Below are 20,374 nucleotides of genomic sequence, written 5' to 3'. Positions count from 1 at the left end.
GGAGGAGGCGCCGCCCCAGCCGGGGGCCCCTGCCGCCCCCCCGCCCGCCCGCCTCCCCTACAAGAAGACCCTACAAGACGACGAGGTCGTCGTCGTCGTCCGAGGAGAGGGGCTCCGCCTCCTCCGCCTCGCTGCCCGCACGCTCGTAGCAGAGCACGCGCGCCTCGGCGATGCTGAAGGCGGAGAGGGAGGAGGAGCCGACGCGCGCGCAGCCGGCGCAGAGCTCGTCGAACTCGTCCGCGCTCCCGCACAGGAAGCCGAACGCCAGCGACGGGTCGATGTCCCCCACCCGGACCGACCTGAGGCCTCGCCCGTAGTGGCAGGAGGCGACGTCGGGGTCGTCGGGCCGCAGCGCGGGCTGGACCTCGTGCGGGTCGAGGTAGAGCAGCCGCTCGCCTAGAGGCGCAAACCCTCGCCTCACGCCCCCCCCTCCCCCTCTCCCTCCCCCTCCCCCTCCCCGTGCGACTCGCGCGGGCTCGCCTTGGCTCCCAATAAAGTAGTACGACGAGCGCGGCCGTCCTCCGATGACTCCGACGCACTGAGGCAGCCGCAGCAAGCCGAGGATGGTTGGCACGTACTCCGCGTTGAGCCGGTCGAGCCCCAGCCGCAGGGGCACGAGCAGCAGCAGCGGCCGCCACCCGCCTCCGCCACCACTCGCCGCCGCGACAACCTCGTCTCTGTACACGGACCCATCCATCGCAACGTGCAGCACCACGCCCGGACCGCACCGCGCCGCCGCCGCGCCGCCCGCCGCCGCGTCCCCCGCCGCCGCGTCCCCCGCCGCGGCCCCCTCGCCGGCCGCAGCTTCGCGCGCGCGGTCCGCCAGCCGCACCAGCACCTGCGCGATGCTGGCCGGCCCCATCCACCGCCCGACCGGCAGCCCCTGCGCCTGGCCCTCGAGCGTGATCCGGTGGAGCGAATAGGGTGCGGCGAGGCAGTCGGCGAAGAGCGCCACCGTCGCCGCCTCGCGCCGCTCGAGCGACGCGCCCGCGCCGCCGCCGCCCGCGCTCAGCCGCAGCAGTGCTTGCGCGAGTATCATCTGCCCGCTGCGCATCATGCAGCCCCAGCCGGCGTCGCTCGTGAAGACCGTGCCCGGGATCGGCTCAAAGTGCTGCCGGTACGTGAACCAAAGGCACGCACGCACGCAGGCCTGCACCTCGGCGGTCGCCTCAGCAGAGGCCTCCACCACAGTCCCCAAGATGTGGATGGGCGAGTCGGGCTGCACGGCGTCGCTCGACTCGGGAAGGAAGCGCGCGAGCCGGTACGACGCCTCACGCGCAGCGGACCTGAGCCAGACCACGGTCGAGCTTTCCAACATGTCTACTCGGCCGCCCGCGCCGAACGAGCCCAGTCCCTTTCGGAAAACGAGTAACTGCGCACCTAGGAAGAGGTAGACGCCCGAGGGTGGGCGAAGGATAGCACCGCACTTATCTCCTTAAAATCCCTGTGTGGTGGCGGCCCGTCCTCCCATCCTCCCTTTTTTGGCTGTTTCCTTTCTTTACAAGATCCGTACGTGAAGGGTGGAGGGGCCCGTCCGCGGAACTATAACAATCTCGGAACTATAGGATCCCCCCCAATGAACACTCCCTCCACGGGGCTGTTGGCGCAGGGGGAGGTGTCAATCACGCTCCCGGGACGCCGGAGAGATCGGGTTGGCCTCCCCCGCCTCAGCCCTGACCCGACGGGGACGCCACCACCCTCGCCCAGGGATCTACAATGCTGTCTTAAGGTCCGACAGGTTCGGCACCGGGCACCGCCTCGGTATACAAAATGCGCCTGCGGGCCTCAAGTGCTCAAGGTAGGCGGCGCGGGCACCCCCACAGTGGCCGAGCGTAAGAAGCCGTTGCCGTTTGTTTGCTTGTTCTTGACCCAATTGGCACGCTCAGGGGAGTTGACCCAGTTGGTACGCATCTTGCGCGCCTGCTTGTTGATGTTGTCGGCGTCGCCCGGGCCACACCGCCGCCATGGAGATCTGCTCTCTGGGGGGAGGCTAGGGGGGAGGCGGGGGCCCCCGGACGGGGGCACCGTGCGCCGCGCCGCAGTGCGGAAACGGGGCCCCGGCGCTCACAGTCGCTCATACTACCGACTTCCCGATCTAACCCGGTCTAACAGAAGGCAGATTTGGAGAGATCTCCGAGGAGTACATACAGATAGACCCTCTAACCACATAAGAAAACACTAACCTGATCGGTCGTACGACGTACCGTGACCGCCGACATACTACACGCGGCCGGCCGGGCGAGAGGCTTGACACGATCCGACCCTGCGACCCTGACGCTGCTGCTCTAGCTATCAGCCATGCACAGCTGACTGCTGCCACAATGTGCGACCTGTGCTGGCCCCTTGGCGGCCTTCCCGGTCAGTGGTGAGGCGCAGTTCAGAGCTGTCGATGGCGCGATGCCGCACTGGTCCCACATTGGTGACACGAGAGTGACCACCAAGTTTGCCGGTCCAGAGAGAGGCACCGGCGCTGTCCTGAGAAGGTGCATGGTCCCTCTTGACTGCCCATGCGCGCGAGGCTGCGTAGGCATAGCCTCGAGAGTGCCAGCAGCCAATCCGAGGCGACACGCATTGCGTCAGAAGCGTGCACGCAGCTGGAAGGACACCTTCCTACTGGCCGTACGATCAGGTCGTCACTGAATGCTGGATACTAAGGCCGCGAGCTATGCATGTGAGGATGTAGAGGATGTAGGGTGTAGAGCGCTGTAGAGATGTAGAGATGTAGAGCGCTCTGGAGCGCTGTAGAGCTCTACAGCTCTACATCCGCCGCGGGACGATGCGGGTGCGTTGTAGAGCGATGTAGAGCGCGATTTTGCTGCAGAGTTTGTTTGTAGAGGCTCTACAGCCTCGAGCCAACCCGCCGGGAAGGCAGTGACTCAAAGAGGTCGAGCCGCGCTAATGGGGTGTCTCCGAGCTTACTGGAGCTCTGATGGACAGCCCTGACTATCCCTGACACACAGAGAGTCACTGCCGTCGGGGAGAGGGGGGACGACACTGCGTTGGCAGCGTGCACCTCGATCCTGTACCGTGTTTGTTATGACCCCCCCCAATGAACACACCAGTGAGGGAGGGCGAGACGATCGAGGGGTCCCGTACCATGCAATGGTTGGGTAGTAGGGCTAGAGGGTCGCTCTACACTTAGCCTCTGCAGCGAGCGAGCGCTCAACTTAGCCCCCGCACGGAGCCGGGCTCAGACTTAGACGCTGGAAGGCCGGGGGCCATGAACTTAGACGACACGAGGCCAACTCCGGGTAAAACCTGCAAAAGTCCAGGTTTACCCGAAAAATACCTGGACGCGGTCCCGACCAGCGTATGCCGCGCACGACGCCATATCGCCGTCTCCCAGGGCCAGTGCGCTACTTGCGGCGCGCAACGCCTGCTCAAGTACGCGCACCGTACCATGTGCTGCCGCTATGCGTGCCTTAAGGCGGCTGCGGCGAAGCGGCGGGCGCGGCATGCCGATGGCAGTGCGGACGATGCGGTTGCGATGTGTTCTGCTTCAAGATCGTGGCGGTGCTTGGCATGCACTTCTGCGATCCCAATCAGCTCATCGCAACGAAGCAGCGCAACAAGCTGGCTGCTGCCAACAAGGCCCTATGCTACCTCACGCGCGGATCGTTCAAAGAGGACCAGCATACACAGGCTTCTCTGACATGCGTTTGTTTGAGCTTGAGGCTATTTGTGAGAACTATTTGGCTAGATGTCGCCGAAGTGCGCTCAAGAAGCAGCAACGAGAATCGGAAGAGGAGGATGCTGAGGCGGCGATTGCTGAGCATGAGGAGGATCGATCGCCCGCCGCGCAGGCGAAGAAAATTTGGGCGCGAGCGCCGTATATCGCGTGCCATGGCCGACTTAGCCGGTGTAAGAGGCTCCCGCTGATCTTAGACCGCGTAAGCACTCCAGCGTGGCTAGCCACACTTAGACCCGTTAAGCCGCGAGGCTCAGAACTTAGACTACTACCCAACCAGTTACCATGCGGAATCGACCCTATCCGGTGCTCAAGTGCTCAAGAAGGTGCGTGGTCCCTCTTGACTGCCCATGCGCGCGAGGCTGTGTAGGCATGGCCTCGAGAGTGCCAGCAGCCAATCCGAGGTTTGTGACGCGCATTGCGTCAGAAGCGTGCACACGATGGAAGGACACCTTCCTACTGGCCGTACGATCAGGTCGTCACTGAATGCTGGATACTTAGGCCGCGAGCTATGCAGCATGGCACGGTCAGCAGCCAGTAAAAAACTACCTTCTATTCCAAAAGTTATTTAACAACATGCCGGTTTCGTATATCGCGGCGAACGATCGGAAGGGTGCCGCCTGCACTCAAATGGAGCCCTGTCTGTGATGTGGGACCTCACTCCCAGAAGCTTGGAGCTTCAGGCCGCGACCACGTGGCTAGGTGGACACTAAAGTGCCATTTTGGCGCCAAATCTTGGCGCGAAATGACACGTGTCTTGGCGGGAGAGTGGTGTGGCTGCGCCGCTCGCCAGCGCTGCTGTTGAGCGCCAGCTGCTGCTCCCTTCAACCAGACGGCCGGGCCTGCGCAGCACGAGCGCTGGCCTTCCTCCTGCACCACAGGAGCGCGCCAAGGCGCGCGTCTGGGCAAGCAGTGCGTCTCATCGCGATGCGAGAGTCGACGCTGTGACGCCGCCGCTCGCCGGCTAGAATGACAGTGGCAGCATTCGAGTACGCGTCGAGCTGTGCGTACCAACCAGCACTTGTATGCGAGCTTATTGTGTCCCTGAGCTACTGTGGGGTGCGTGGGCTCAGCTGCGGAGCACGTACTGGGCGGCGGTAGGGGGGTCCTGCTAATAAACTTTTGCAATAGACTAGTGTGGACCTGCGGCGTGTTGCCTTTTCTCTGGCCGTTATGTTTCTTCACGTAAGCGGGTAACTCACTGATCCTCCACCGGATCCGACTTTCGACAGTGCTGGCAAAGCGCATCGCGCAGCCGCACGGAGTCTCCGACAGCCACGCACAGCCTCACGCTCACTGTGGTTGAGACTTTCATGCACATGCAAACTCGCAGGTCAGGGTCTCTGGCCACATGCGAAAGGAAAGGCTCATCAGAACGGATTCGTTTGCACGCCGTGCAGAAGCTGGTGAGGTATGGCATGCCAAGATAATCTCCATCGCGATTGCTATCCAACGTGCCATCTCCAACCCAGTCCTCAGGCACGTGGTCGCCACCGCTTGGAGGCCAGATCAGATTCGTAAAAAGAACTTTTCTACTGAATTTTGCACAAAGAAAAGGCCCTCGTTAAAATTGCGGCAACACACCAAACATGCTCAGGTCTTGCCGTCTTTGCCGTGCCACATTGTACTCTTGCATCTTCTGGATCAATCTATCCGGTAGCCTGTAACGTTTACGCCGGCCGTGCACTCTGCAAAAGGGCACCAGTCCGCTGGCGGGTGTGTTGCACTCGTCCGTGGGTGGGCCGCCAAGCGCGAGATCCTCCTGAGAGAGCGGCTCAAAAGGCTCCAGGACGCATCCGCACACGCAGTAGCCTGCTGCAGCGCGTTGCTGCACGCCCAAGACAGGGTCAGGGTCAAGTGAGCCGGGTATGGGCTTGAAGCTCAGGCTGGGCAGCAGCCACCGCAGCGTGGCCAGTGCACCGATGCGCCGAAACCCGGTGGCTGATGCTCCAGTCCCACAGCCGCGTCGTGTAGCGGACTCGACCGCCACCGCCATCAGTGCGCTTTCCCACTGCTGGGAGCCATCTGGCTCATGCGAAGCGGCCCACTCCTTGATTGCGAGGCACAGCCAATGGTCATAGTAGTTATCCCCTCGCACGCTGCTAAAGAAGCCAGTGGTCCGCCAATAGTCAGAATCTCGCAGCGCCTCATCGACGGCCTTGAGCAGCGCCACCTGCTCATCGAGCCGCCGAATCCGCATGCGCTCCTCATAATAGCTTGTCACCGTGAGCTTGGCCACGTCACGCCGCCGCTGCGACCGCTCGCGCTCCCTCTCCATTCGCTCCTTGGCGGCCTTGACTGCCTGCAGCCCTACCACGGGGAAGCCTTGTGTGGTGATGGTGGGTGGGGCGGGGAGGGATGGGAGGCAAAGCCACCCCCGGCATGCCTGCTTCAGGAACCATCTGGCTGGAGGTGGCGCCGGCAGCTCCAGCAGCGGCGCTCTGTGTAGTCGCCGAACCAATGCTCGCACTTGCCATCATCGCCGTGATCGCTCGCGCATCCCTCTTGCGCTCGGCGTCTTCGCTCTTGGTCCGCCTCGACATCTTGCGCCTGGTGTCGCGAGCAATACCATACATGCCCATGGCGAGCTCGTACGCCTGCTGGTCGCCACCTTCCGGCGGCGGCTTTGGCCTCTTGAGCCGTGGCGGGCCAGCGTGCACACGGCCGCTATGTGTCACGGCAGGTGTCGCTGCGGCCTTGCGCTGGCGCTTCAGGGAGGCAGATGGCTCCTTCTCCGCCGCCCGCAGCAGCCGTGCATGCTGCTGCTTTCGATCGCGCCACTGGTCCCGCCGGCTGCTCCCGCTGTCGCCGCTGTCGGGGGGGAGCCGGCGTTCGGTCCATTTGGCAAGCCAGCGATTCTGCTCGGCATGCCATTTTTTGTCGGTCTCGTAGTTGACTGAGTGGGGGGGCGGTCCCGCCTCCACGGCTGCTCGAATCTCGTCCGGGTTCAGCCGTCGCTTGGCCATTGGGCGGAGCTGGTGGTGCAAACGACCGAATCGGTGGGACGGTCGGAAACTGGTGGCGGTGAGACTTATAGGGTTAGAAGGTAAACTATTTTGGATGCACTTGGATGCACTTGGAGCACTTGGACTGCAGTCATTAACCGCACATCCAGGGCCGCAGAGGAATTCTTCTTTCCCGGCCCCGAGCCACGGCTGAGCGCGGCGGCGGCGCGGAAGAGCGCGAGAGCGCGGTCGCGCCGCTGGGCGGCTCGTGGAAGCAGCAGCAGCACCACCACCACGCTGCCGCCACGCATGACCCTAACGCTGCTTCTCATGTTCGGCCTGAAGCAGCCAGCCTTGGGCCTCTCGCTGCCGCAGCACAGGCTGTGGGCCGGTTGTCGCTTTGCGTCGCTGTCGATGCTGGCCCGGCGCAGCCGCCGGCGAGGCCCCGCAGCGGTCCCACGGCCGCCGCGAGTGCTGCAGCGCAGCGATAGCGGCGTGCCGGAGATTGCCGCGTGCCATCCGGAGCAGTACGATAAGCTGCTGTCCAGCAAGGTGGCGAGCATGGTGCAGCTCGTCACCGGCGCTGTCGCCGCCGGGTCATCGTCGGCTTCCGAGCCGCAGACGACGGAGCTGCCCGCGATCGAGGTGTTCGAGTCGGCTCGGACGAACTTTCGCATGCGCGCCTCCTTCCAGATCTGGCGAGAGGGCGCGGGGCTGCACTACGTCATGTTCAACCGAGGAGACTCGCGCACGCCTCACGAGGTTCCCAGACCCTCGGCACAGCACCGACCCTCGGCACACTGCCTGGGCTCAGTGCCTCGCTCCCTCGCGCCTCGGCTCGACCCCGAAGGGCTGTGCACGGCGTCGTCACAGCCGGCGGTGTGTCGACAGGTGAGGACGTACCCGATGGGCTCTCCGAGGCTCAGCGAGCTGATGGGCCCGCTGATCGAGGGGCTGGCGGCGAGGGCGGAGCTGTGCCCAGCCGGGACGACGACGAGCTCCGTACGTGAGGGCTGGTGCGCGTCGACTAGGCGAGCGAGGAGCTGCGCGACAAGCTGAACGACGTGCGCCTCCTCACGACCTCCACGGGCGACGCGCTGGTCACGGTCACGTACAACCGGCCAATCGGCGGAGGCGCGTGGGAGGCGGCGGCGAGGGAGCTGGCGGAGGCGCTGGGCGTGTGCGTCGTCGGCCGGTCGCGCAAGGTAGTGACGTGCGTCGTCCGCTGGCGTGAGACAATGGAGGAAATTTAAGTTCCCCGCTTTACTCAGGTCAAGGTAGTGATCGGGTGCGAGACGGTGGAGGAGCGGCTGTCGGTGCCGGGCCGCGGCGAGTGCGTCTACTTGCAGACCGAAGGGGCCTTCACGCAGCCAAACGCGCAGGTGTGCAGCGCCATGCTGGGGTGGGCGGTTGACGCGACGCGCGGGCTCGACGGCTCCCGGAGCGAGCTCGACTGCGGCGACGGCCGGACAGGTGCGGGACACGGCCTCGACGCGTGCGATTAGGCTCCGACCTCTGCGAGCTCTACTGCGGCAACGGCTGCTTCACGGTCGCGCTCGCGCCAAACTTTCGGCGCGTCGCCGCGGCGCGGGGTCTCCCGAAGGCTGGGCATGTCCATGTCCGCGACGCGAGGCATGTCCCGCAGGCGGGTCGTCGCGACGGAGATCTCGAAGGCATCTGTCGCCCTCGCCGAGGCGAACCTCAAGGCCTGCAAGCCCCTCCTTCCCACCCTCCCCGCCACCCCGCCTCCCCGCCTCCCCGCCTCACCCTCCCCGCCCCCTCTCCCCCACCCCCTCTCCCCCGCCCCCTCTCCCCCACCCCTCTCCCCCGCCCCTCTCCCCCGCCCCTCTCCCCGCCCCTCTCCCCGCCCCTCTCCCCGCAGGCTAACGGCGTCTCAAACACGCGCGTCGCGCGTCTGTCTGCCGAGGAGTTTGTCGAGGCGCTCGCCGGGGGGCGCCCCTTCCGCCGGCTGGACGAGGCCGGCGTCGAGCTCGCATCGTAAGACAGAAGCCTGTGCCCCCTCCTCCCCCTCCTGGTCGGTTCGCGTAACTCGATGAACTAGTTCGTCCGGTTGTGAATGAAAGGTGGCACATGCTGCTCGTCGACCCGCCCCGCGCCGGACTCGACCAGACGAGCCGCGCCCTCGCCGCAACCTTCGCGCGCGTCGTGTACGTCTCCTGCAACCCGGAGACGCTGGCGCGCGACCTCGCGCAGCTGAGTGCGACGCACACCCTCACGCGGCTCGCCGCCTTCGACCAGTTCCCGTACACGCCTCACCTCGAGTGCGGCGTCGTCCTCGAGCGGCGGCCGGCACGGCCGGCGGCGGCCGGCGGCGGCGGCGCAGAGGACGAGACGCCAGCGCCTTCATCGGAAACGCCAGCGCTGCCCTGCGAGGCGGAGGCCGCGGCTCGCCACCTCAAGGTGGGCGGCGAGGCGGCGCGGCTCGAGGCGTTCGGCCCCGTCGTCGTGGGCGAGTCGGGGCAGCTCCGCTACATCGCCAACTGGGAGAGCATGAGCGAGGGGGAGAGGAGCGCGGCGCAGGAGCTCCTCGCGAAGCGCAACGCCGCGCGGCTGAAGAGGCTTCGCGGCGGCGCCTTCCGGGCTGCACCGCCCCGCCGCAGCGCGCTCGCCGCCGCCGCCGCCGCCGCCCTCCCCTCCAGGCCCCTGTGGGCAGCGGAGTGCGGCGGAGCGTCGCAGCGGGCATGCGGGGAGGGACCGCCAGAGGGGAGCGGGGAGGGGCGCGAGCCGTGGCAGAGGCAGCCTTGGGCCAAGCCCGCGTTCGCCGCCGTGGGACTCCTCTCCCTCTTCCACGGCCTTTTGCCCGCCCCGAAGCCGCCGCCGGCGCGAGGAGGAGGGCCGCGATCGCCGCCTCCTCGGCTCAGCCTCGACGAGCCGCCGCCGCGTGCGAGCCGGAGGGACGCCACTTCGACGACGGCTGCGCTCCTCTCGTGCGCGCTGCTCGCTCCCTCCATGCCGCGCGCCAGTAGTGCGGCAGAGTGCGACGAAGCGTGCGCGAGGCGCATCGCGGAGCGGCGCGCGCTCTTTGAGCAGTCGCGCACGACCGCCGACCGGAGCGTGATCCTCGAGCTCTCGCGGCAGCGGGCTGCCCTGTACAACACCACCTTTCGAGGTGCGTCGTGCGTCCCTGGGCTGCCGTGCTACTAGTCGGCTACTAGCCGGGGAGCGGGGCCGTCTCCCGACACGGAGGTAAGCACTTAGCGCCGTCGCGGTCCACGTTGCCCCTCGGGTGTCCCTGCTAGCTGCTGCCACCATGCTCCTGATTCGATCTCTGATCTCTCGTCTCGAACCGACATGTACGTCCCGTCACGCATAAAATTCCGCCTGCGGCCTGGCTCGACACTGTGATCTGTGTGGTCAGTGCTCAAACTGGTCAGTCTCAGACTCAGACTCTCAGTGGTCACAGTGCTGCACGTCCCAGTGTTAGAAATATTCCTTAAAAGTTCGAAACTACAAGAACAACTTACGTCAGTACGCGGTACGGCTCTACGAGACCCGCTCCCTTTTGGTGCCACGCTGAGCTACACTTCCGCCTGACCCTGCCTCGCCGCCTGCCGGGGACGCCACCACCGTGCCGCGAACTGCGCTCCTTGACTCCGCCTCGCCCCCGGCTGGCACCACGGTGGCGACCACATCCCCCCACTCGGCGGTGACCGTCACCTTCTCCCTCTCCGATTTCGTGCCGAGCACGAGCTGCAGCAGCATGCTGCAAAACCTCTCGGGCGAAGCGACGTGGACAGCGTGCGGCGCGCCCGGCAGCACTACCCACTGTGACCGGCGGGGGTCCTCTCGCGCGTTTCGGACGTCTCCGAACGCAAAGAATCGGTACTGCTGCTGGGCCGCGAGGCATTCGGACGGGAAGGCGTTGTCGAGCGCCCCCCACACGAGCAGCGTCGGAGGGCGACTCTTCCTCGGCGCGACGTCGCCAGAGCGGTCCAGCTGCGCGGCGAGCGAGAGGTAGCAGGAGACGTTGCGGTGGGTGGCGGGCGCGAGCACGTACGGCGTCGCAAAGCTGCCGCCGGCCGACGCCGCGACGATGGCGACTTTCCTGTCGCCCCAGCCGAGCGCCTCGAGCAGCCGCGCCACAAAGGTTCGCCGGTCGGAGGTCTCCGCCGCCGCCTCCGCGCCGACCGCCCGCTCGCTGATCTCGGGCAGCTCCGGCGCCACGGCCCTCACACCCCGCTCGGCGAGCCGGTCGAGGGCGCCGACGATCGCCCAAGTCTCCGGCTTGCTGCCGTAGCCGTGCAGCAGCAGCACGCGTCGCGCAGCCGCCGGCGGGCCGGCGACGAGCACCCGGACCGCCCTCCTCTCCCCTTGGACGCGCAACGCCTCCTCCTCGACGAGCCGCTTCCTCGCCTGCTGGCTCGCTGCGTACCGCCGTCCGAGCTCGGCCTCCGCCTCGCCGCCGTCGGAAGAGAGCTGGACCAGGCGCGAGCCGCGCAGCAGCCGCACGAACTGCAGCGCCGCGTGCCCGCGCCCGAAGCGCCGCGGCAGCCCCGCCGCCCGCGGCGCCTCGCCCGCCACGAAGCCGGCCGCCTCGCCCTCGAGGAGGAGCGCCACAAAGTCCTTGAGCACGGCTTCGCCACAGCCGGCGCGCGAGCACGGCAAGTACTCCGCCTCGACCACCGTCCCGCCGACGCTCGCGTTGAGGAAGAGGCCGCCGAGCCGCACGATGAAGTCGCCGAAGCGGAACTCGGCGCCCTCGGCCGTGATGCGCAGCCGCTGCGAGTGGGTCTCGCCGAGCGTGCTCTCGCCGAGGGTGCACGCCTCGACGCCGGCAAGGTCGCCGAGCCTCTCCTGCACCGTGCCGGCGCGGCAGACAAAGTACACCTCTGGCCTCTCGGAGTAATGGAGGACGCACACCTCCTCGAGCGGCGGCTCGAGCGGCGGCGTCGGCGCGATCTCAGCGGCGTCGGCGGACGGCGCTGCCGCCGCCACCTTCGGCTTGAAGTAGAGGCAGTGCGTGCGCCAGCGGCCGGCGCGAGTGCAGCCGATGGCGCTCAGCCGCGCCGAGAGCGCCGCCTCGCGGGCACCGGGGAGGTGGACGAGGGCGCAGACGCCCATATACACGTATATACCTGGCTGGCGATAGAGGCTCTGGTCAAGAGAGTGCCGCTGTGGCGCCGCCGTTTCTAAGCCTTTCCTCACCCCTCACCCACCCCATGCCGTGGTTTCTTCCGGCCGGCACTCAAGCCAGAGCCGGCCCGAAGGATTTTTAGGTAAGAGCTAAGAGGGGTAAGCTGCGGTCCGCGAGGGCGATGCCAGAGTCTGCCGCCGAGTCGGCTCTCTGGATGACGGGAAGTAGGAAGACGCACACACGCCTCCATCCACTCCACTCAGAACACCGCAGACTTGGAAAAAGTGACAAGTGGTCAAGTGCGCGCGCCGCAGGCGAAGAGAAAATTTGAGCTGGGGCTCCCGTTCACACTCGTGTCTGACCTTTTCTCGGGGCCGCGCCTGCGGCGCGCCGTGGTTTCTTAGATTTTTGCGAAAATCGCTCGGCGTGGTTTCTTAATGGTAAGGTTTCTTAATGCCCGCAACCCACTGTGGTCCCTATCTAGATACTCCGGAGGACTCCCCGAGTTTTTTTCTAAGGATACCCATCACCGCGTTGGTGTCCAGTCCGAGCCTGGCTGTTCTTCACCTTTCTACCTACCTACCATCACTGAGCCGACAATGCTACGGGTAGCCCCAGGGTGGCGCCCACCCCCATACCCTCGGGCACTTGCCTGCGCCCTCACGCGCTAGCCCACGCCCTGCCCCGCAAGATCTCACTCCATCCCGGCCTGCGGCATACCTCGGCATCCCCTTGCACGGAATCTGAGCGTGAGGGAATCTGAGCGTGAGGGAACCTGGGCAGTGCCGCGTAGTGCGGCGTGCGCGCGGGCGTGCGCGCGGGCGTGCGCGTGCGTGCGCGTGCGTGCGTGCGCGTGCGTGCGCGCACGTGCGCGCACGTGCGCGGGCGGGCGCGTAGTGCTGCGTAGTGCCGCGTAGTGCCGCGTGCGCGCACGTGCGCGCGCGTGCGTGCGCTGTGTGCGCGGGCTGGGCGCGCGCGTGCGTGCGCGGCATGCGCGGCCAGGGCGCAGGCAAGTGCCTGAGGGTATGGGGGTGGGCGCCACCCTGGGGCTACCCATAGCATCGTCGGCTCAGTGATGGGTGTTCCTCTCTCTGTCTGGTGTCTGGTAAAGGACTGAAGGTCGCGGCTCGTGCGTCTTGGGCCCATGTGTTTCTGCTTGAAGGTCGCCCTTTCGCGCCACGTCCTACCTCCTACGAGTAGCCTTCCGTGGGACTCGGCGTTGGCGTTGCATGTCACATTTGGCCCCAATTGAAGGAGGAGAGCGGCCATAACAGGTGTTATGGCTGTTATGGCTGGCTGCTTATAACACCCCATAACACCCCATAACACCCCATAACACCTCCATCACTGTTATGGCTGTTATGCCCACCCTACCATAAGCATAACACCTCATAACACCTCATAACACCTCATACAGTAACACTCATAACACCTCCCACTGGTTGTTATGACATTTTGATCGCCCAGTCCCACGATCTGCCCTTTTCATAAGCCTCACGCAAGCAGCAGTAGCACACACGGAGGGGGCGCACCGACGTCTTTGCTGAGCTAGGCGCCAAGATTGAGGGCGTCGTGCTGCTTTGTGTCAAAGCGGTATCCGAGACAGAGGCGTCAGACGCCATTGCCATCACCTACACACCCTCCTTGACGAACGCGTTCTCCTTCAGCCACGCGGCAAGCTGCGCGTCATCCATGTTTGATCCGGAAAGGAGTGCAGGGCATCAGCAACGGAAAGCAGCAACATCCATCGATCGCGCGAAGAGAGGACGTGCGCCTCTAACTACTAAAAAGCGGGAGCAGCCAGCTTTTCCACTTTTTAGAAACCTCGAGACATGTTGCACATGTACATGTGCATGCAGTGAAAGAAGGAAAGAAAAAGGACGTGAGTTAAATTGCGGGAAAGACAAGTACGAGTTAGAAACGTGAAGCAAATTGCGTGAAGGGGAGGGAAGGGAGGGTCTTGATTATACAATCTGAAGCCATCGCTCAGCCTCAGGAGGCAGGTTGATGTTATTGAATTTTACTTGAAAGAGAAAATGTTTGGCGGTCGATGCCGAACCTCGCTTCGCGCGCTGCGTTCTCTCGGACTGTCCGTGCGTGTGATCAGTGTGTGAACTGATCTGGGGCCGGGCCGCGGCGGCGCGGGGTGTGTGGTCATTGTCTGTCTGAGGGAGGGTGTAGAGGATGTAGAGTGTAGAGCGCTGTAGAGCTGTAGAGATGTAGAGCGCTGGAGAGCGCTGTAGAGCTGTAGAGCTCTACATCCGCCGCGTGACGATGTGAGTCGCCTGTAGAGCGATGTAGAGGCGCTCTACAACGTGAAATCTCTACAACAAACTCTACATCATAAGCGGCGAACGAGAGGCACGGTCGCTCTCCGACATGAGGCGCGTTGCACTTGCCAGTGCTGCCCTGGCCTTCTGTCTGCCCGCCCAATGGGTGGCAGGTGCCTCTGCTGCTGTGGCATGCCTCACGGCTGCGACTGGCCGGCGCCTCGGCGCGTCAGCTCGGCTCGGCGTAGCGATAGTGGCCAGCGCAACTCGCCTGGACTCAACGCTCAGCCAGGAGCTCCCGCACGCGCTGGCGCGAGTCATGGCGCATGCAACGCGTCTGAATGCTCGCCTCGCCTCGCGCAAATGCGACCGTCCTCGCAGCCGACAGTCCACCGCCTGCTAAAGAAGCACAGCGACGAATGCGGCAACGGCGACACATGGCAGGCTGGTCATGACGCAGTCATAGGGTGTTGTGTGCCGTCAGAGTGACTCTCTGTGTGTCAGGGATAGTCAGGGCCGTCCATCAGAGCTCCAGTAAGCTCGGAGACACCCCATTAGCGCGGCTCGACCTCTTTGAGTCACTGCCTTCCCGGCGGTTTGGCTGTAGAGCCTCTACAACAAACTCTACAGCAAAATCGCGCTCTACATCGCTCTACAGGCGACTCACATCGTCACGCGCCGGATGTAGAGCTCTACAGCTCTATGTAGAGCTCTACAGCTCTACAGCGCTCTACATCTCTACAGCTCTACAGCGCTCTACACTCTACATCCTCTACACCCTCCCTCAGGTTATTGTTGTGCGCGCGGCTCTTTCTCTCGTCTTCATCTTGTGCTGTGTGTGCAGATTGTGTAGTTTTCGAAGCCGGAAGCCTCCATGACAGAAACACCGACAGAGACCGGCAGGGACAGCGACACACACGGTACGGTAGATACAAAGATCTCATGATGACGGAAAATGCGGTAATCTACACGTCCTCGTCCCCTTTCGCCTTGCTGCCGCCGGCGAGCTCCATAATCTGCCTCGCCCCCAGCCCGAGGGCGACGCGTGCCTCGGTGGAGGACAGCGGCTGGGAGCGGTGCGTCCTGCTCAGGATATAGGCAGCGGAGAGGACGGCGCCGAGCAGGGCGACGAAGAGCGCGCCGAACACGATCGCCAGCCAAAAGAGCAAGCCAGGCTGCCATGCGCTGCCGTCGCCGCCGCCCCTCTCGCGCGGATCTGCCGCGTCGGCCCCAGCCAGCGCGGCGCCCGCCGCGCCCATCGCCGGAGCGGGGAGGAGGTCGAGCGGCGGCGGCGCCGCCCGCCCGCCGGACGCCGCGGCGGAGGCCGCCAGCTGCTCGGAGGGGCGCCGGGCGGGCGCGTGGTCGACGGGCGCGAGGTCGCAGCACGGCGTGTACCGCGCGGTCTCGCTGGAGGGCGCCTGCGTCGAGGAGCGCAGGTAGACGTTGCGGATGCGGACGTAGTCGCCGCGCTGCTGCTGCTGGTGTGGGTGCGCGTAGTAAAGCTCGAGCCGGTCCATGTTGTCCCACGGCGTAAGGCGCGGGAACGAGTAGTGCCGGTCGCGGATGGGCAGCACGAGCGGTTGCCACGTGTGGGCGCGCCAGCCGCCGGCGGGCGGCGGCACGACGAAGGTGAGGCCCAGCTTGTTGTTGTCCTTTGTGTACTCAAAGGTGGCGAGCGCGTGCGACTCGTTGGAGACGTACACCTCGAGCTCGATCGAGGCGTTTGGCGTGACGCGCCCGTCCCAGCCGATGAGGGAGGAGACGTTGTACGTCTGTAGCTGCAGCTTGCGCTCGGGCCCGAACTGGCCGAGGATGCCGAAGCGGTTGGGCTGCAGGTCGAAGCGGCAGGTGCGCGTGAAGAGCGGCACGCACCGGTCGGAGCCCACCCGCATCCACCACAGCGAGCGGGGCGCCGCCGCGCTGCCGTCGGCGCTCTCCGCGAATGCGACGGCGCGGCGCGAGGCGCGGCGCTCCAGCAGGGCGGAGAGCGGAGAGTAGCGGTTGAGGAGGAGCGTCGAGGCGGCGGCGCACGCGGCGAGCTCGACGCTCGGCCACTCTGGCAGCCGGATGTCGAGGCCGAGCAGGGCGACGACGTCGCCGACGTGGCGGAACTCGGAGCGCAGCTCGTTGGAGGCGCGCTCGGCGAGCCGCTCGGGCAGCGCGCGCCCGCCGTCGGCGAGGATGAGGATCGGGTCGCGCGGCGGCAGGCGCGCGAGGTTGGCGCGCAGCACCGCCTCGCTCACGTGGCACGAGTAGCCTGCAGACGACAGCTCCTTGACCCACGCGCGGCCGGCGGGCTGGTGCGACTCGGCGTCGAAGGCGTCGCACGCGGTGCTAGGGAGGCGGAGCGTGTTCGGGGCGCCGCCGCTGTCCTGGGAGAGGTGCGGCACCGAGTGCGCGGCCGGCCCCGCCACGTCGACCACCTGGTGGACGTGCCGAGGACGCGTCGTGGACGTGTCATGGGCGTGGGGTGGCGCCACGCCACAACGGCCACCGCGTGTGGCGCGCTCGTGTCCGCCTCGTGCGCGTCGCCAAAGGAGGCCGAGTCGGGCGTCGGCGTGAGCGGCGCGCGCGACGAGACCACCGCCGCGTCGAGGTGCGAGAGGTGGATGCACGAGAAGGAGCCCGTCTCAGCGGCGAGCCGCGCGATGATGCGGCCCGCCTTGCGCGTCGCCTCCTCCGAGTCGGACGTGGACAAGGCGGCGGGCAGCTCGTCCGCAAACCAGGCGGCGAGCGGCGAGCCGGGCGGGAAGCCCTCAAAGGCGGCGTACAGGTGGGAGAAGGCGAGCACGGGGGCGCCGCAGCCGCCGTAGAGGCGGCGGTAGTCGGCGGCGGCGCACATCTGCGATGGCATGTGGATGGCGGAGAGGTTCGACCAGCCGGCGACGGCGTCGAAGTAGGCGCGCGAAGGGAGCAAGTGCGGGTCCTTGACGTGGAGGAAGAGGAGGCAGTCGGGCGCGAGGCGCAGCTGCAGAAAGTCGTCCACCTGCGGAGAGCGCCCGCTGTGTGCGCGCGGGGCTGCGGTGTGCCCAGCGGCTGCGAGGCCGGGCGGAGAGGGCGGTGTGTGTGTGTGTGTGTGGGTGGTATGTGTGTGTGTGTGTGTGTGTGTGTGTGTGTGTGTGTGTGTGTGTGTGTGTGTGTGTGTGTGTGTGTGTGTGTGTGTGTGTGTGTGTGTGTGGTGTGGGTGGGGGGGGGAGGGCCTCGAGCAGGGCGCCCGAGTAGCCCGCGAGCGTGCCCGCCGCCGCCATAGCGCGCCGCAGCGGCGCGAGGTCGAAGATGGCGGAGAAGCGCATGCGCGAGTCGAGCTTGCCGTCCCAAAGTATGTGAGGCACCACGAGGGTGCGGTGCAGCGCGGCGGCGATGCCGGCGGCGTTGCGCAGGGCGACAAAGTACTCGCCCAGCCCGGAGGGCGGCTGGAAGACTACGTACCGGCCGGAGAAGGGCTTGCTCGAGGCGGCGGACGCCGCCGCCGCGGCGGCCGCCGCCGCCGCCCTCGCCACCTCGGCCTCGGCAGCCGCAGCCTCCACGGCGAGCGGCGTCGAGGAGGGCGGGGCCGAGGAGGCGGCGAGGTTGAGGTTGGCGAGGTTGAGGTTCGCGGGCTGGAGGGCCTCGAGCGAGTGCGCGATGGAGCGCGGCACGAGGGCGGGCAGAACCTCGATGGCGCACGAGCCAACCGCCGGGTCGGCCGGCGAGGGCAGGCCTGCCCACAGGTCGGCGAGCGCGGCGTAGGCGGGCAGCAGCGCCGGGTTGCCCTCGGCGGCTGCGCGGTGGTGGCCCCACCACCGCACGCTCTCGGTGAAGGCGAAGCCCGCCTGGACAAGCCGCTCGGCCGAGCGCCGCTCGTGCTGCAGGTCGAAGACGCCGAGCCGTGCGAAGGAGGGGAGCTCCGCCATGGCGCGCTGCACGGCGTTGGTCTGCGAGGCGAGGACGAGCGGCACCGTCTTGAGCGGGTCCGTGTCGCGCCGCAGCGAGGTGGCCTGCGGCGGGGCGGGGAGAGATGCGGCAACACTAGGGGCGCTTCGGGCAGATCTCGCCCGGCCGTCGCCCGGCTGCCTCTCGGCTGCCTCTCGGCTGCCATCTCGGCTGCCATCTCGGCTGCATCTCGCGGCGATCCCTCGCCTGGATCGCCTCCTCGCGCCCGTCCTTTGCAGAGTGGCCGCCCCGCTCCATAAAGGTGGTCGAGAAGGAGCGCTGCAGCCGCAGGTTCGGGTAGAGCATCGTGAGGCCGCGGCCGTACATGAAGTCGATGAGGAACCGCTTCCAGCTGCGAGGCCACACGTTGGAGCGCGAGGCGGGCAGCCGCACGTGCGGGTCGCCTACTCGCGCCAGCACCACCCGCGTGACGGACGGCTGCACAGAAGAGCCCTGGCTCCGTGCCGCGCGGCCCGCTCGCCGAGCGGCTCGCGGTGCTTGCCGACGCCTCGCTGCGCCGCCTCCTGCGCAAAGTCGAAGAAGGGCGGCCGCACGCGCAGCGCGTAAAACTTGAGGAAGTCGCGCCAGTGCGAGCCGAAGAAGAGGGCGCCCCACGAGCACGGCACCTGCGGCGGCGCCGGCCGGGAGGCGGGTGTCGAGAGGCGGTGGCACTGGCGGCGGCGGGGTGCGAGGGCGGGTGCGGGAGGGCAGCGGCAGGAGGGGTCGCGGCGCGGGCGGCAGGAGAGGCGCCCCCACCTGCAGCAGGAAGGCGGGCGCACGCTCGTGCACCTCCGGCAGCCACTTGACTTGCGGGTAATGAATCTCGTTGAGCCGCGGAGTGTAGAGCGAGATGCCGACGAGCCGCCGCCGCCGCATCAGCGTTCCGTCGCCGATCGGGCCGTAGGAGCGCGCCGCGCGCAGCAGCCACCAGTAGAAGAGCGGCGACACCTGAGGGGACGTGTCGTGGACGTGTCGTGGGCGTGTCGGGCGCTGTCCCTGCCGTCGCGAGCGGAGGCGCGGCACCTCGATGTCGTCCTCGAGCGGAAGGATGTGCTCGTCGTCGCGGAGCTCGCCGGCGGAAGCCAGGCTCGAGCAGTTGATCCACATCCCGCGGATCCCGAGCGACGCCACCGGCGCGGGGCCGTCGTCCGCAACCACCAGCCGCAAGGGCCCATGTCGCCACTCGACGCCGCGCACGTACTCTCGCACCGCCGCCAGCGCGCCGCCGTCGACCATGATCGTCAGCGGCATCGTGTGGCCACAGTACTCGGCGGCCAGCAGCGAGTCGACCAGCCGGCGCAGCGAGGCGAGTCGTCGCCACGCAAACACGAAGATGGCGATCTTTGGCCGCGGTGCGCCGACGGCAAACTCGGGCAGGTCGCACACCGAGTCGACCGACTCGATGCGCTCCTCGCCGTCGATCGAATGCGGCGGCGGCGTGTGCAGCGTCGAGCTCCCCTCGCCTGCCAGCAGCAGGCTGCCTTCCTGCTCGCCCTCACCCTCATCAGCGTCGGAGGAGAGCGCAGACGGCGCGGCGCTCTGGTCCTCGGGCCCGAGAAAGAAGAGGGAGAGCGAGAGGAGAAGAAGAAGGACGATGGCCAGACTCTGCTGCCTGGACTGCATCGAACGGTCGTCGCAGCGGCAAGGCAGCCGCGACGACCGGGTCCCGCGCTGAGGGTAAAGGGGCGCGCCGTTAAGGTCCAGGCCGGCGTCCCCTTCTCCTAGCTCTCGGGCCGCGCCTTCGCTCCTGTCGGGAGGGTGCTGTCTTTCTTTTGTTAGCCTTCGGCTGTGAAAGAGTTCTTTTTTTTAAAATTCTTTTGTTAGTTTTTGGCGATTTTCCGGTGACTCTGCAGACAGGGTTTGCGATGATTACTTGTGGTTTGGTGGACGCGATAACAACGGAGAGAGCGAGGTACACGACTGTCGCGCCGTCTCAACTGTCCTGGCTCCTGCTAACCTATCCGTGATGTGATTGCTGCCTGTGTTTGTTCGTAACATCGAAGGCGCGCTCACAAAGGTGAAACCCGCTCTGCTAGCACTTGCCACACACCCCGCGGGGGCCCTCAGCACCCCACTTCGTCACGCCTCGCGCTGTCGGTGGGGTCGCACCGGGCCTCCACAGGTTTCACGCGTTAACGGTTAACACCACAGCCCCTCGGGAGGTGTTGATGTACTAAGTAGAGGTTGGGTGTGCACTGCACCAGTGGCCAAGTTGCGCGGTACTGCACGCATGCGTGGGCACTGCCGTCTCTCAAAACCATGACCTCCGTCAACGCATGCCTGGGCGGCACCAGTGGCCACTGCCGCCCAGGCATGCATGGGCACTGCAGCCTCCCCCCGTACCCGCCCGGACTCCCTCAGGTTGCGCGCCAGTTGCTCCTTCCGCCTCGGAGACCGCCTCGTCACCCCCCTCATGTGGGCTGCTTCACCGCTCTCCCCGATCCCCGCCGCCTCCCCCTCTTCC

The 20,374-nt window shown here is 66.4% G+C and overlaps 5 protein-coding genes across 5 annotated transcripts; 2 read left to right on the top strand and 3 right to left on the bottom strand.

The window, feature by feature from the left end:
* Positions 1-70: 70 nt before the first annotated feature.
* Positions 71-1,318, bottom strand: EMIHUDRAFT_201591 (hypothetical protein; the record flags this gene model as incomplete). Its single annotated transcript, XM_005787846.1, has 4 exons — positions 71-391; positions 467-670; positions 833-964; positions 1,088-1,318. 4 exons carry the CDS (start codon positions 1,316-1,318, stop codon positions 71-73), a joined length of 888 nt encoding a protein of 295 aa, XP_005787903.1.
* A 2,082-nt stretch (positions 1,319-3,400) lies between these two features.
* On the top strand, positions 3,401-4,229 carry EMIHUDRAFT_201590 (hypothetical protein; the record flags this gene model as incomplete). Its single annotated transcript, XM_005787845.1, has 4 exons — positions 3,401-3,467; positions 3,643-3,859; positions 4,059-4,092; positions 4,164-4,229. 4 exons carry the CDS (start codon positions 3,401-3,403, stop codon positions 4,227-4,229), a joined length of 384 nt encoding a protein of 127 aa, XP_005787902.1.
* Positions 4,230-6,942: 2,713 nt separating this feature from the next.
* On the top strand, positions 6,943-9,798 carry EMIHUDRAFT_98494 (hypothetical protein; the record flags this gene model as incomplete). The annotated part of the gene is made up of 6 exons (XM_005787844.1): positions 6,943-7,395; positions 7,665-7,838; positions 7,911-8,106; positions 8,139-8,251; positions 8,516-8,631; positions 8,718-9,798. The coding sequence occupies 6 exons, from the start codon at positions 6,943-6,945 to the stop codon at positions 9,796-9,798; spliced, it is 2,133 nt and encodes a 710-aa protein (XP_005787901.1).
* Positions 9,799-10,137: 339 nt separating this feature from the next.
* On the bottom strand, positions 10,138-11,715 carry EMIHUDRAFT_201586 (hypothetical protein; the record flags this gene model as incomplete). Its single annotated transcript, XM_005787843.1, has 2 exons — positions 10,138-11,070; positions 11,212-11,715. 2 exons carry the CDS (start codon positions 11,713-11,715, stop codon positions 10,138-10,140), a joined length of 1,437 nt encoding a protein of 478 aa, XP_005787900.1.
* A 3,248-nt stretch (positions 11,716-14,963) lies between these two features.
* Positions 14,964-19,533, bottom strand: EMIHUDRAFT_449236 (hypothetical protein; the record flags this gene model as incomplete). Its single annotated transcript, XM_005787842.1, has 10 exons — positions 14,964-15,201; positions 15,394-15,476; positions 15,624-16,370; positions 16,493-16,984; positions 17,331-17,441; positions 17,526-17,975; positions 18,277-18,314; positions 18,347-18,479; positions 18,667-18,858; positions 18,934-19,533. The coding sequence occupies 10 exons, from the start codon at positions 19,531-19,533 to the stop codon at positions 14,964-14,966; spliced, it is 3,084 nt and encodes a 1,027-aa protein (XP_005787899.1).
* Between the last annotated feature and the right edge of the window lie 841 nt (positions 19,534-20,374).

The sequence above is a fragment of the Emiliania huxleyi genome, assembly GCF_000372725.1.
Source record: "Emiliania huxleyi CCMP1516 chromosome Unknown EMIHUscaffold_14, whole genome shotgun sequence".
Lineage (NCBI taxonomy): Eukaryota > Haptophyta > Isochrysidales > Noelaerhabdaceae > Emiliania > Emiliania huxleyi.
This window is presented reverse-complemented; position numbering and strand designations above follow the sequence as displayed.